This window comes from Carcharhinus amblyrhynchos, chromosome 18 (genome assembly GCF_965287045.1).
Source record: "Carcharhinus amblyrhynchos chromosome 18, sCarAmb.v2.hapA, whole genome shotgun sequence".
NCBI classification, from domain to species: domain Eukaryota; kingdom Metazoa; phylum Chordata; class Chondrichthyes; order Carcharhiniformes; family Carcharhinidae; genus Carcharhinus; species Carcharhinus amblyrhynchos.
Genome location: NC_137341.1, coordinates 8835934 through 8850470, shown reverse-complemented (window position 1 = coordinate 8850470; position 14537 = coordinate 8835934). Strand labels below are relative to the sequence as shown.

The window sequence follows — 14537 nt, the reverse complement described above, 5'->3', positions numbered from 1 at the left end:
CAGGGGAAAAGCAGAGCTGGGAATGGAAGGCAGGAAACTAGCGAGCAAGTGTGGAGAACAGAGTAAACAAAGTTGTTCTGTTATTTATAGGATTTAATTCAATGCAAGGAGTTTGGCTAATAAGGCTGATGTACTTGTAAAGACTTGCATTCCAACCATTATCTTGCTCTTGTGTCTTTGCCCGTATATACCATGTTTGTGAACCCACCTCTCCACTCACTCACTCGATGAAAGGGCAGCTCTCCAAAAGCTCTTGATTCCTAATAAACCTGTTGGACTTTAAGCTGGTGCTATAGGACTGCTTACTGTGCCCACCCCAATCCAACACTGACATCTCCACATCAAATGACACCTGGGAAGTGAATTTGTACTGGATCGCTCCTTTTTGGCTGGCATGCACCCAGTGGGCCAAATGGTCTCCTCCTGTGTTTCTAAGTAAAAATGGGTAAGAAATCTAGTCATTGACCTGGAGTCTGAAGTTTACCTAGTGCCTTCGCTTTGAGCTGAGGAGATAATTATAACTACATGGATTTGCCCCTTGAGCACACTGACCTCAAAGAGAAGGGCGAGGTTACCGATTCATTTTAACTGTTCTCCAAACATGAGATGTATCACGAGATCTACAATAAATGGAAGCCAACATCCTTCATTCATGTGGACTGACACGTCTTTATTGAGAATTTATTGTACATCGGCACAAGGTTACTGATAATCACAAAAACAGAACATTGTTCTTTCAGAATAAACAAAGATGTAAATACAGTCGATTCACTTTGAACTTGCCATATACCACTCATTTTGTACATAATTTTAACACAGTATAAACACCACTATTACTGTACTATATGACTGAACTTCAATGAAGAAAGCTTGACTATAAAATGCACCATTTTGCTTCATTGGAATCCAACTTTGGGGTTTAAATTGTTTCACGTAATTTTCCACTCATCGGGTGACAATTTGGTTGTGTTCTTTTCAAAAGGAAAAAGATCTGAGTTTAATTTTTTTTTCCCCCCACTATCCAATTCTCAGCAGGAGCATTCTGCAGATTTTCAGTTGGACAGAGGGTGATACTTTGCAAAATTGTAACTTCGATTTAATTGTTTGAAGAGAGAAATCCTTAATTTATTTCAAAAACAACTTTAAAACAACAGATGGCACAATACAAGTTTCAAAAACTGAAGCTACAAAGTTGTTCATGGCAATGTGACCATTTTGTGCATCACTGCTGTCTGAGAATGCAAGGACATTTAAAGTTTGGACTCAGCCATAAGTGGATTCTAATGCAAAATATCAACAAGTGTACAAGTTTGGCAACAACACTTCATAGTGACCTGTGTCAGCTATCTACACAAGAAACATAACAAAAATAGTTCAGAGAATGCTGTACAAAAACACATTGTACCTAAAAAAGCACAACTGTACAAATGAGAGGTCAAGGGAAGCAAAAAACCCTCCTATTGTTACAATTATCCAGTTGGTAGTTCTGGATCCACAGTGACCCTGTCCACAGGATAAGTGTAACACAGCAGAACTTTTACCCACAAGAATTTGTCCACTATAAACACTTTTTTTATGTGGACTTTCAGTCAAAAGGTGCCCCTTGGCGCATGGATTATTTTTGGCACTGCGGTAAACCACTTACACAAAAATCTAATGACAAGCAAAAGAAACTTCAAGTAGCCATCAACAACTTGCACTTATATAGCACTTCCAGTATATGGTCAAAGGCGCTTTGCAGAACAGAAGGCAGAGGGGGAAGGGGAGGGTTTGGGGGGAAGGGGGAATGAAATAAGACATTGGACAACAGTAGAAAAACAAATCAATGGAAGGCATCAGGAAGTTCAATTTTCAGAGTTTTCAGAAAGTGGGAGGAATTAAGGACTTTCAGAATTCCACCATTGATGGTGCAGTACACAGAATGTCAAGAGCGGAAAAGCCAGACTGTAGAGCTGGGGAATCTGTAAACCAGGATAAAGATTTTGAAATTCAATGTACGTAGGACGTGAGGTCAGTGGTGGGAGAGCAGAATTAAATCTTCACAGGGCGTCAATTCAAATGTGACTCACTAGTGTCCAAAGGTGTGCAGGTTTGGTGGATTGGCTATGCTAAATTGCCCCTTAGTACCCAAAGATGTCTAAATTTCATGGATCAGCCATGGTAAATGTGTGGGGTTACTGGGATGGGACAGATGAGAAGGCCTGGGTAAGATACTTAGACTAAGTGAGTCAGTGCAGACTAGATGGGCTGACTGGCCTCTCCTGCATTGTCGGGATTCTACGATGATTCTCCTACGACGAATCTCAAGTCAGGCCGGAATCAAACCCGGGTCCCTGGCGCTATGAGGTGGCAGTGCTAACCATTGTGCCTCTGGACCGCTCTAGGTCACATTGCACCAGGAACGTTATTGACTGACAGAGATATCAGTCTACTACCTCTGCGTATGGTGAAAGAAATAATCTATTGAAAAACCCCACAGTTTACACAAGGAAATAAAATTAAGGCATAAACTCTATGTCACGATAATAACCACTATTCATTTCAAATCACATCGTGATGTTAATCTGCTGCTTTGTTTCAACTAAAACTGTACAAATTGTAACTGGCACCTTCCACCTGCAGTCTATAAATGGTTTTGTATAGAAGCAGGTTTCGATGTCAGCTTCTGAGCAAACTTTCCCCTGACTTCACGCTCGCTGGCATTCTGCTTGACTAATCTTCTCCACTGCTATTTCTGGAGACTGTTTCTCCCCTGGTTTCTGAAAGTACAACTGAAACTACAAAAATGGGATGTAATTACAGGCAAACAGCTCGCTGCACGTCGAACAGAAGCAGTTAGTTTCTGTTCATCGGGACCGCTTCATCTTCCTCAGTTGAGCAGCGTTGAAATGGAAGAATATCAAAGAACAGAAGATTTAATAAATTTGGAAGTGAAAGCGACCAGCGTAAAACGTGGATTATTCACAATTCAATCGTGACATCAAGGCTGAGGAGTCACGGAGATGCACAGAAAAAAGCCCTTTGGGTCCAACTCATCCGTGCCGACCAGGTTTCCTAAACTGATCTAGGCCCATTTTCCTGCATTTGGCCCATTTCTCTCTAAACCTTTCCCAGCCATGTACCTGGCCAAATGTCTTTTAAATCATAGAATTCCTACAGAAAGAGGCCATTTAACCCATCGAGCCTGCGCCAAAAACTATCCCACCCAGGCCCTATCGCCGTAACCTCATGTAATTACCCTGCTAATCCCCCGACACTAAGGATCAATTTATCGTGGCCGTCCACCTATCCCGCATATCTTTGGATTGTGGGAGGAAACCGGGACACCTGGAGGAAACCCATGCAGACACGGGGTGAACGTGCAGTCTTCACGTAGACAGTCACCCAAGGCTGGAATCTAACCCGGGTCCCTGGCGCTGTGAGGCAGCAGTGCTAACCAATGTGCCAAAGTGATGCCCCAAGTTCTAAAAGCTCCCCTCAGAGAAACTCAGCCATTCACACCCCAACACCGCTGCCAGAGAGGACAGAGAATTTGGCGTTCAGCTAAATCTCCTTTTATTGCAGCAGGACCGGAGAATCCTATCGGCACGAACAGCTGGAGAATCCCACCCATCGTCCCACTTAAATATAAATTATTTGTGCAGAAGCGTCTGGAATACCTTATCCAGGGTGAGATTGGAAGCAGAGGGTGGTTATCAATGTTAAGCGAGCGAACAATAAACTTCTGGCACAAATGGCCATGAAGTGTATTCCAGGTGACACAGCAGTAAGATACAAGGATGGAAAAGGGTTTCCAAACTCTTCTACAACCCCTGTTCCAAAACTGCTGCACAGGAAAGGATACGGCTTAAAGAATTTAAGTGTGTTATTTGTCTGTAACCAATGGCTCAAGTTCATTTGAATGCTTGACGAAGTCAAGGGGAGACCTCCTGAGATTTACGCGTTATTTTTTCCTGTATGTTAATTTCCTCTGGGGTTTGGATTACAGGCGTTGGAGACGGTGGCGCGTAGGTTTGTACCTTCTCATAGGAGTGCATTACGGCTAACACGTGCAAACAGCTACTTGTCCTTAATTTTTCCTGAAAAACAATCAAGCTCTATCTTAGAATCCCTACAGTACAGAAAGAGGCCTACTGAGTTTGTACCGACCACAATCCCACATTCCTGTAACCCTACACACTTATCGTGCTACTCCCCCTGACACTAGGGGCAATTTAGCACAGCCAATCCACCTAACCCGCACATCTTTGGACCGTGGGAGGAAACTGGAGCACCTGGAGGAAACCCGCAGGGAGAACGTGCAGACTCCACGTAGACAGTGACCCGAGGTCAGAACTGAACCTGAATCTCTGGCACTGTGAGGCAGCAGTGCCACTGTGCCACCCTCGTCCACCAGTGATATTCTGTCCTTCGTAAAACATTAAAAAAAGTTAAACATTGTTTGACTACGTTAAAGTAAGTAAAAACTATCAACAAATCAAAACCTTTGCGGTATGCCTGAGAATTGGACTTTATGTTTGGGAGACAAGAGCACTTGGAGGTAATGTGTGAGCTGGCTTAAAAGGTTTAAAAGCTGTGTGCATAGTTCAGAGGTGCTAAAGAGCGAGGTGTCACCACAGAAATGGCCAAACTATGCATTGCAAAGTTATTGGTTGGTCGGTTGAAAAGGCACTCTGGAAAGCTACACCATCAGGACTGTTGTAGCTCGAGGGAGAAAGGGTTCACAGAAATGTGCATTGCCGATGATAATCCTACCAGGAAACTTGATGGTGAAATCTGTTATTGGAAAAGGATTCCTGACCTTCCATTGCACGATTAAGGAACAGAGTGTTGTAGAACCGTGTAGCTGCATTGGCACGTCCACCCCGATTCCGGGGGCAGGCGAGGCTCAAGAGAATGGCATTGTCCGTTGGCCTTGGGTGGACGTGCAGGTAAAATTCTGCCCGTACTGTTGCGGGAATTGCGAATGTTACGGGAGATAAGTATCTTTGTTGTATTGACCGCTTAAAGTAAAACGTACCCTTTTGTTTGAAGTATCATTTGCCTGTGAATTCAGGTGCGATTTGCGTCAGCTCTGATTCGTGTTAAAGTAAAAAACTACAAAAACGGAAACCTACTCGATAATTTCTTCATTTTGGTGGGGGGTGGGGGGGGGACGTCATTTGGTGAATTTGGGTATTTAGATTTGGTTTTTCCTCCCCCCAGGGATTGTAACAAGTAACGAATTGCACTTCCTGCTGCCCTGGCATTATTTTGTTAAGCGTATACAAAGGTTTCATGCTGGTGAAAAGGTTAAGGTTCAATTAGTAAGTCTAGACTTACCTGACTGGCAGTAGATACATACATCGCAAACGGATGACTTGTACTTAATTACATTCTGATATTCTTAGCCAGAAGACTTCAAGCAAGACTTTGATGTGTCGGCTCAATGCACAGTTTGGGCTGGAGAGGCTTAAATGACCTCCCTCCTTGTATGCAATGAATTTCCCCCTCTGGTTGTCCATTCTAAATTTGCTAATGTCAAGTTCCATACGATAAGAGTGAGGTTAATATACAAAAGACACACAATAAGCCTTGGGTTATATAGAAGGGGACAGGCAAGCTTTTACTAAGATTACAACCGATACTATTTTGAGCAGTATCCTACTCGTTCATACAATAAAACATCTGCAATCACGTGTATAAAACAGAATTTTAAAATATTTCCACGGTACCCATTCAAAAATTCAGCTGACTTGATTCTACTCACGTTTATATGTTTTGCACCCACGTAATTAAACTGAAGCAGGAATACAGACTAAATTCACATCCCCACTCAGCTCCGAACATTTACAAGTTAAAGCTTTATACGGTTACACACGACTAGAAAACCTGGCACATCTCGTGGAACAGTTCACCATGGGTTCACAGGTACGTCAAATAAATCGAAGAGGGTTCCTAAAAAACACCACATAGTTGCTTTGTTGCTGGAAGAGGTTGCCTTTCCAGCTCACTACATATTAATACAAGAATGACAATACCACTAATATAGTGAGTACACCGCACTAATTTTCTTTTAAATAAAGGGTATCTAATATCAGTCTAGCACATGAAAAGCCTAATGATCTTCGACAGCACTTTATTACTCGCAGCTAACCGACCGGTGAACAATACTGCGTCACAGATAAAATATCTGCATTACAGTATCCCTTTTCCATTGGCCCACATAGGTTTCAGTTTTGAATATCCAATGTGTCTTTACAAGATCCTTCAGCCATCGAGAAGTTTTTACTTAATCTCTGAAAATCACCCGCGAGTGCTGAAAAACGCTTAGTTTTTGTACGCTCACACAATTGATCTGGATGTCGTACCTTTTGACAGCTTCTCCAGTTGGTAGCTTGGGTAAGGTAGAGGGGGCTGGCAGGATATACAGAGGCTAATGGCCTCTGATTCTGGATCAGGTTGGATTAGAAAACTATCTAGGCCAACATAAGGAATACTGTATTTCTCTAAATGTCGAGGGTGAGGCCGGGGGTGAAATCTTTCAGCCTTTAATAGGGGGGCATTTGGTATCCTGTAGGGGCTGTGTCCAGGTTTTCAGCAAACGGTGGGCTCTGGAAGGTTTCTGTGTTCTCAATTCCAGTACTGTACGGAGGATGACCAGTGTCCAAATGATCTTGGGAGAAGAGGGATGAGTCAGCCCCCAAGCAGTACCTCTGCCATGCCTTCAGAGTTAGGCCAGCCTTGAATGAAATTAATTAAAACAAGGACCAAGTTATTTTTGTTAGTGTACGATAACAAGAAATGAACAAGCACGCTACAGCGTACATTAGTTAATTTGAAAGAGATTATCGCATTAGTTAATTTTTGTTGCACGTTGCAGTGCAGCATTATTCCACAGATACTGACTTTGTGGAAATTATAGCGTTCCTTCACGGCGTTTCCATGTTTTAAGTATTCAATTGTGTTTTACATCCACGTGTAATCATTGCTCGTATCAATCTGCAATCACACGCAATGAGGAAGATCTCACATACAATACCAACCCGGTGATCCGCATTAGGTTTGGATAATTTTAGAAATCTTAAAAGCAGAGGTTTGCATTTTATTTTCATCAGCTAGATCCTGACATTTGGTGACTGCCTAAACTCATTCAATGAAAGGTGTTCATTATTGGATACGATATTGATGTTCTGATCGACTTATCGTAGAATCGCTACAGGGCAGGAGGTGGCCATTTGGCCCGTCGAGTGTTCACTGACTCGCCAAGAGAGCATCCTACCCAGGACCTATCTCCATGACACCACATACTTACCCCACATATCCTGGGCCACTAAGGGCCAATTCAGCATGGCCAATCCACCTGACCTTTGGAATGTGGGAGGAAACCGGAGTACCTGGAGGAAACTCAAGCAGACACAGGGAGAACACGCAAACTCTAGACTGGCAGTGATCCAAGCCAGGAATCGAACCCGGATCCCAGGTACACCGAGGCAACAGTGCTAACCACTGTGCTACTCAAATGAATGAATTAATGCAGAGTTTTATTTCCAATCCTGCCGAACAGACTTTCAAATGGCTCTCTGCATTTTTCAGCCCTGGTCCCAGGGCCATTACATTCCACCCTTAATGCTTTTTTGAAAAAAACTCATGGTTATGTTAACGCTCCCCAGATTTGCATTACCCGGGGTTATATTGATATTATGACATAGAACTCAAGGTGTGTTGGATATGTGAGGATCTGTCATTTCTTAACGTATACAACTGAAGGATAGATCATTGCTGCAGTGAACCCACTCCCCCAAAAACAGAACTTTCCCGTCCCGCCTACCACGGGAATCAGAGCGGATGGAACATGTACCGTGCAAAGATCCCTTGACCTCAGGTGGCATTTTCTGGTCTTGAGGGGAACGTGGCCAGAAAATCCCACCCTTGGAAACTCTTGTAAAGTCTTATTAGTGACCGGAAATATTCTACCAAACGTGTTCTATGATCTCACAAACATGGGACCGTTAGAATGATCACAATTTTCAAATCATGTTGGTCCAAAAAATAATACAATTGTTTTCAGAAGTGTTGTTGTAGCAATGAGAATTTAACAACAACTCATTTTTAAACATTTGCTTTTCCTTTTAAACGCTGGAACGAGGGACGTTCGATAAGAAGCAATTCTGTCCTAGCTCGGCAAGGTAGGTCAGGAAATGACATACAGATATCACTAACTTCAAATACGTATTATTGCATGTGCCACGACAAAGGCACACCCTGCCCAGTCATTCCAAGGCCCTCCTCACTAAACTGTGGAAACTTGTGCCAAGATGGGGAGAGAAGTGCCACAGACTGGTGAAACGACAGCCAGACGTAGTCGTACTGGCAAAATTATATCTTTCGGCCAACATCCCAGGCTCCTCCAGGACTATCGTTCGTTACGTCGGGTGAGATTTTCCAACTGCGCTCACTCCAAAACTGGAAAATCCCACCCAAGGTCTTCCATCATCAGGTCAGAAGTAGGGATGTTCACTCATGAGTGTAGTATTCAATGTTACTCGTGACTCCTCGGATATTGAAGTTCCATATGCAGCAAGACCTGGACAATATCCAGGTTCGGGCTTACAAACGGCAAGTAACATTCATGCCGCACAAGTGCCGGGCAACAAACATTTCCAACGAGAGAGGATCTAACCATCTCTCTCGACATCGAATGGCGTCGCCGTCACCAAATCTCCCACTGTCAACATCCTGTTGGTTACCGTTGGCCAAAATCTTCACCGGACTAGCCCCACAAAAACAGTAGCTACAAGAGTAGGTCACAGGCTGCGAATTTTGTGGCAAATAACTCAGCTCCCGACTCCCCAAAGCTTATCAAATCAGGAGAGTGATGGAATACTTCCTACTTGCCCAGATGGGTGCTGCTTCAACAACACTCAAGAAGCTCAACACCGTCCAGGACAAAGCAGCTGCTTGACCGGCACCCCACTTCACCACTTGATGCACGTGCTCCCTTCATATCGATGAACTAAGGCTTCAGTGTTTATCACGGACAAGATACGCTGGAGCCACTTGATAAATCTCTTTGGCGACATCTCCCAAACCCATAACCTCTATTCCCTAAAACAGCAAGGGCAGCAAATGTAGAGGAACGCCACAACCTCCTAGTTCCTATTCAAGATTCGGAATTGGAAATACGTCGATCGTTCGCTGTCACCATGTCAAAATCCTCGAACTCCCTCTCTCCCGCACTGTGGGTGTGCCCAAACAACATAGACTGCAGCAGTTCAAGAAGTCACTACCTTCTGAAATGCAATTAGGGATGGGCATAGGCTTTAGGAGAAGTAGGCCATTTGGCCCTTCAGATCTGCACCGCCATTTGGGACGATACAGTGGTACAGTAGTTAGCACTGCTGCCTCACGAAGGCAGGGACCCGGGTTCGATTCCTGGATTGGGTCACTGTCTGTGTGGAGTCTGCACGTTCTCCCCACGCCTGTGTGGGCTTTCTTCCGGTGCTCCGGTTTCCTCTCACAGTTAGAAAGACGTGCTAATTAGATGCATTCGCCAAGCTAAATTCTCAGTTTTCCCTCAGTGTACCCGGACAGGCGCCGGAGGGTGATCGCTAGGGGATTTTTGCTGTAACTTCATTGCAGTGTCAATGTAAGCCAACTTGTGACACTAATAAATAAACTTCACGATTACGCTTAATCTGATTATGGTCTCGACTCCAATTTCCTGCCTGCCCCCCTGCCCCTCTCACCGTACTCCCTACCTCCCCTGTTAATCAAAAATCTATCTAACCTTAAAGAATTCAATGACCCAGCCTCCACTGCTCACCAGAGAAGAGAATTTCACAAACTAATGACCTTCTGAGTGAGAAAACTTCTCCTCATCCCCTTGTGACAAGACAGGACACCCACATCCTGCGAATGAATGAAAAACTATACTGGACCAAACCTAAACTGAGCTGCTCCAGTTTCAGTCTGAAACTATTTTTGAAAAATGGTGAAAATTAGAGTCCCAACTTCTGTCCTGGCTAGGTGCAAAAATTAGAAAGGAATCTTTTGGAAATTTCACCCAGAATGCTTGTTATATCATCAGAATCTTGATGATGTGCAATTCAGTTACATTCATGAGTTTAAAGTTAGTAACGCTGCAATGAAGTCACTGTGAAAATCCCCTACTCACCACACTGCAGCGCCTGTTCAGGTCCACTGAGTTTCGGGTGCTCCCGCAGTCCGAAAGAAGTGCTGGTTAGGTGCGGTGACTGTGCTAAATTCTCCCTCGGTGTACCCAAACGGTGTACGCGATCAGATCAGCCATAATCTTAAAGTTTATTTATTAGTGTCACAAGTCAGCTTACATTAACACTGCAATGAAATTACTGTGAAAATCCCCTACTCGTCACACTCCAGCGCCTGTTCGGGTACGCCGAAGGAGAATTTAGCACGGCCAATGTACCTAACCGATACGTCTTTCAGACCGTGGGAGGAAACTGGAGCACTGAAGTAAAGCAACGCGGACAATGTGCAGACTCCGCACAGACAGTGACCCAAGCTGGGAATCGAACCCGGGTCCTTGGAGCTGCGAGGCAGCAGTGTTAACCACTGTGCCGCTATATGACCCGTTCCAGTGACGTTCCGGTCACGTTGGACAGTATTTTAATTTTGGGAAGGTCGGTGACGTAGAACTATGACATTTTTAAAGAAATGCATACTTTTTCCCCTGCGTCTCTCACAAGCTAAATTAAGTCCTGAATTCCAAAACATTCAGTGGCAGACCGACGTGGTTAACTTTGTGTCCCTGCTCATAGGAAATTAAGTTGACATTCTGTAAAAAGTGATAAAAAACAGGCTGTCGAGGCAATTAATTTTTTAAGTGTCTGGGTTTGGCATAATCTCAGGCGCTGAGCAACTAATTACCTGGTCTCTTAGAGCACGGAATAAGAAGTTATTAATAATTTAATGATTATTATCTCATGTTAATGACGTTAAAACTGACAGGGTGAAGCGAGTCAGTCACGTTGTTAACTGTCACAAAGACTGCTCTATACTTGTGCAGATACTGAAGGCTGAGGTACAATTCTTTGCTCATCTTCCACAAACCCTATATTTTTAAATTTGCTGAAGGCAAAGAGGGTCAAGTAGCCCTGAAAAAACAAAATAGAGGAGTAGATAACAATTGCAAATAACAGAAATGTGTTTAAAACATACAGATAAGAGTTTGTGTTTCGATCTTTACGTCCCATTCTTCCATTCTCAGAATGGCTGTCCACTGCAACTTGCGTAAGTTAACTCTTCTTCACGTGACTGAGATATGCCATTATTATCAGGTTCAGTTTCACGTGACTCTTTTGATACAATACTGTGACTCTAAGCTGGACCAATTGGTACAGCGTTAAGAATTGGGCAGTGATCAGTCAATACACGCACAGTTTTATTTCTGGAGGATTCAAAGCCCAAAATACATTGCTGCGCATTGTGTGATGTACTCTACGCCACTTACCCGTGTGCACCTTAAAACCGAAACTGGCAACTGCATCAACAACCTTTGCCAAGTTTCTAAAAATAATGGTGACAAGAGCAGGTCAGAGTCTGGGTCACCTCCTGCCTCCTCAAGTCAGCAGGGTGATGGAATACTTTCCACTTGTCAGGATGAGTGCAGCTCAAACAACACTCGAGAGGCTGGATACCATCCAAGACAAAGCAGTCCACTGATTGGCACTCTATCGTTTGCCTTCGACACCCAATCTCTCCGACATCAGTGCACAGTGTGTCCCGTCTACAGGACGCGCTGAAGGAACTTACCGAGGCCCCTTTGACGATACCTTCCAAACCCGAGACTTCGATACTTGGAAAGACCAAGGCGGCAGATGCACGGGCAGTCCAAAGATGTGAGGGTCGGGTCGTGTCGGGGGATGTGGGGTTACGGGAATAGGGCCTGAGTGGGATTGTGATCGGTGCAGACTCGATGGGCTGAATGGCCTCCTTCTGCACGTAAGGATTCTATGATCGAGTTCCTCTCTAAGCCAATCCCAGACTTGGAAATAGATCAGCGTTCCTTCACTGTCGCTGGGTCAAAATCCTGGAAAGCCTTCCCTGACAGCACTGTGGGTGTACCTACACCACGTGGATCGAAGGGGTTCAAAATGGCAGCTTCTCGAGGGAAATTAGTGCAGGGCAATAAATGCTGCCCTGGCCAGCGACACCCACGCTCCGTGAAAGAATAAAAATTAACAATTGTAAAACTTAAAAAGTGACATAAAAACCCAGAATAGCACGTGTTCAATTCGTGGCAGAAAAATGGGATGGAAAATTCCGATACCAAGCTACGTCTGAATACCAGAAACAGGCGGATCGAGCTCCAATTTTAACTCCTGATGCAAGATTACTTGGTGCTGGAAATTGTCAAACTTACCCAGGACAAAATGGAGAAGAAGGAGAAGGCAATGGAAGCTCGGGCAGCGTCAGCACCTTGGTTGAGAGGAAGGTCTTCTGATGAAGTTTTCTGCCACTGATTTACCAAAAAACAGAATCCTACAAACCACAAGAATGTCCATAGTCCTGGAACAGATTTCAAAAGAACATAAGTTAATGAGCAGTTCAGTAATTTAGGAGTTTTGGTGCTGACTTGAATGTGTGTGTGTGTGTGTGTGTGTGTGTGTGTTGGGGGGGTGGGGGAGGGGATGTTGGGTCAGGTTTGTCACATGCAGCCACAGAAATGTCACGCACTAACACGGTGTGGGTATGTTAGTCTCAGGCTAGTCATAGCACTATTACCTCTCAGTCAAGGGATTGCAGCTTCAGGTTCGTCTCCAGGGACCTGAGCACAAAAGCCTAGGCTGCCCCTCCACTGCAACACGGAGGGATTGTTTCAGAACTTTCCCATCCTGCTGCAGTGAACGGAGATTTGGCTGGCTGCCAAATTCTCCCACCTCGCTGCAGCAGGAACAATCGGTAAGATTGCGCCCAATGTCTGCTCTCTGAAAAGGACATTCCCTGTTATTATGCTAAGTGGAGGTGTCTTATCCTAATTAACATACATCCCTCATTTAAAAGAAATAGATTATCTGGTCATTATCAGATAACCATTTGTAGGGAATCACTATGTACAATAGTGGCTGTAAGAAGTCTCACAACACCAGGTTAAAGTCCAACGAGTTTATTTGGCAGCAAAATCCACTAGCTTTTGGGATGCTGCTCCTTTGTGAGTAAGTGGGAGTTCTGTTCACAAATAGGGCATATAATTTATAGTTAGTGGATTTTGCTACCAAATAAACCTGTTGGACTTTAACCTGGTGTCGTGAGACTTCTTACCGCGTTTACCCCAGTCCAACGCCAGCATCTCCACATCATACATACCGGCTGCCGCGTCTCCCATATTTTAGCAGTAACTACACTTCAAAAATATTTCATTAGCTGCAGAGTGCTTTGGCACGTCATGAAAGGTGCTATAAAAATGCAAGTCTTCATTTCACATTTTGAACTTTGGTATAGTCTGAACGTACCTGATTGAAGATAAAATAGATCACTGTTTATCCTTTATTCTCTTCCTCGGAAGAGCTGCAGTTTGCCTTTTTTTGTAGCAGACTTTCTCAGTGAACAATTCACTAACTTGTCCTATTTGCTTATGTTTAGAAAATGCAGTTATTTGTGGCTTTGAAGTGTCGTGTACAAGCACAGTGCTTTCAGTTTTGATTATTCTATTCGCGGATCGTACAATCTCTCCTTAATGAGCGTGCATGTTCCTTTGACATCTCAAACCACACGCCTGCGCTTCCCCTCAACCTCGCTCCCTTTCTGCTCAAATTAACATCAGCTGAAGGCTCTGTGCAGACAATTTCCAAAGTCTCACAAAAGGGCCTTTTGTGACACTGTAATTATTTGGCAAAATGTAGCAAATGTGAGCTTTCCCCCATTAGCCCAGTCCATCGTGCAAACCAGCTTCCCATCCATCGACTCCGTCTACGCTTCCCGCTGCCTCGGAAAAGCAGCCGGCATAATCAAGAACCCCGTACGTCCCAGACGTACTCTCTTAGAATCATAGGATCCCGACAGTGCAAAATGAGGCCATTCGGCCCATTGCATCTACATTGATAACAATCCCACCCAGGCCCTATCCCTGTAATCACACGTACTTGCCCTACTAATCCCCCTGACTAAGGGGCAATTTAGCATGGCCAATCCACCTAACCTGCACATCCTTGGGCTGGGGAGGAAAACTTCCACCTTCTTCCATTGGGGAACAAGATACAAAAGTCTGAGGTCACGTACCAACCAACTCAAGAACAGCGTCTTCCCTGCTGCCGTCAGACTTTTGAACGGACCGACCTCATATTAACTTGATCTTTCCGTACACCCGATCTGTGACTGTAACACTACATTCTGCGCTCTCTCCTTTCCTTTTCCCCTATGTACTCCATGAACAGTATGCTTTATCTATAAAAAGCGCAAGAAATATTTCTCTCTGTATACTAATACGTGTGACAAAAAAAACAAAGCAAATTAACGATTGCCGAGACAGACTTAAAATTCCAAACCACTTGCCAACATCTGTAGTAGCAATACAT

At 44.2% G+C, this 14537-nt stretch overlaps 1 protein-coding gene across 1 annotated transcript in view; it reads right to left on the bottom strand.

Annotated features, from left to right (window-relative positions):
* Positions 1-660: 660 nt before the first annotated feature.
* syngr3a (synaptogyrin 3a) overlaps positions 661-14537 on the bottom strand; it is a 99339-nt gene continuing 85462 nt past the window's right edge. Inside the window, exons 3-4 of the mRNA XM_080206322.1 lie at positions 12386-12531; positions 661-6722 (exon numbers count right to left, since the gene is read on the bottom strand). Coding sequence (XP_080062448.1) covers positions 6531-6722; positions 12386-12531 — 338 coding nt within the window. The 3' untranslated portion in view covers positions 661-6530. The remainder of the gene's footprint in view (positions 6723-12385; positions 12532-14537) is intronic.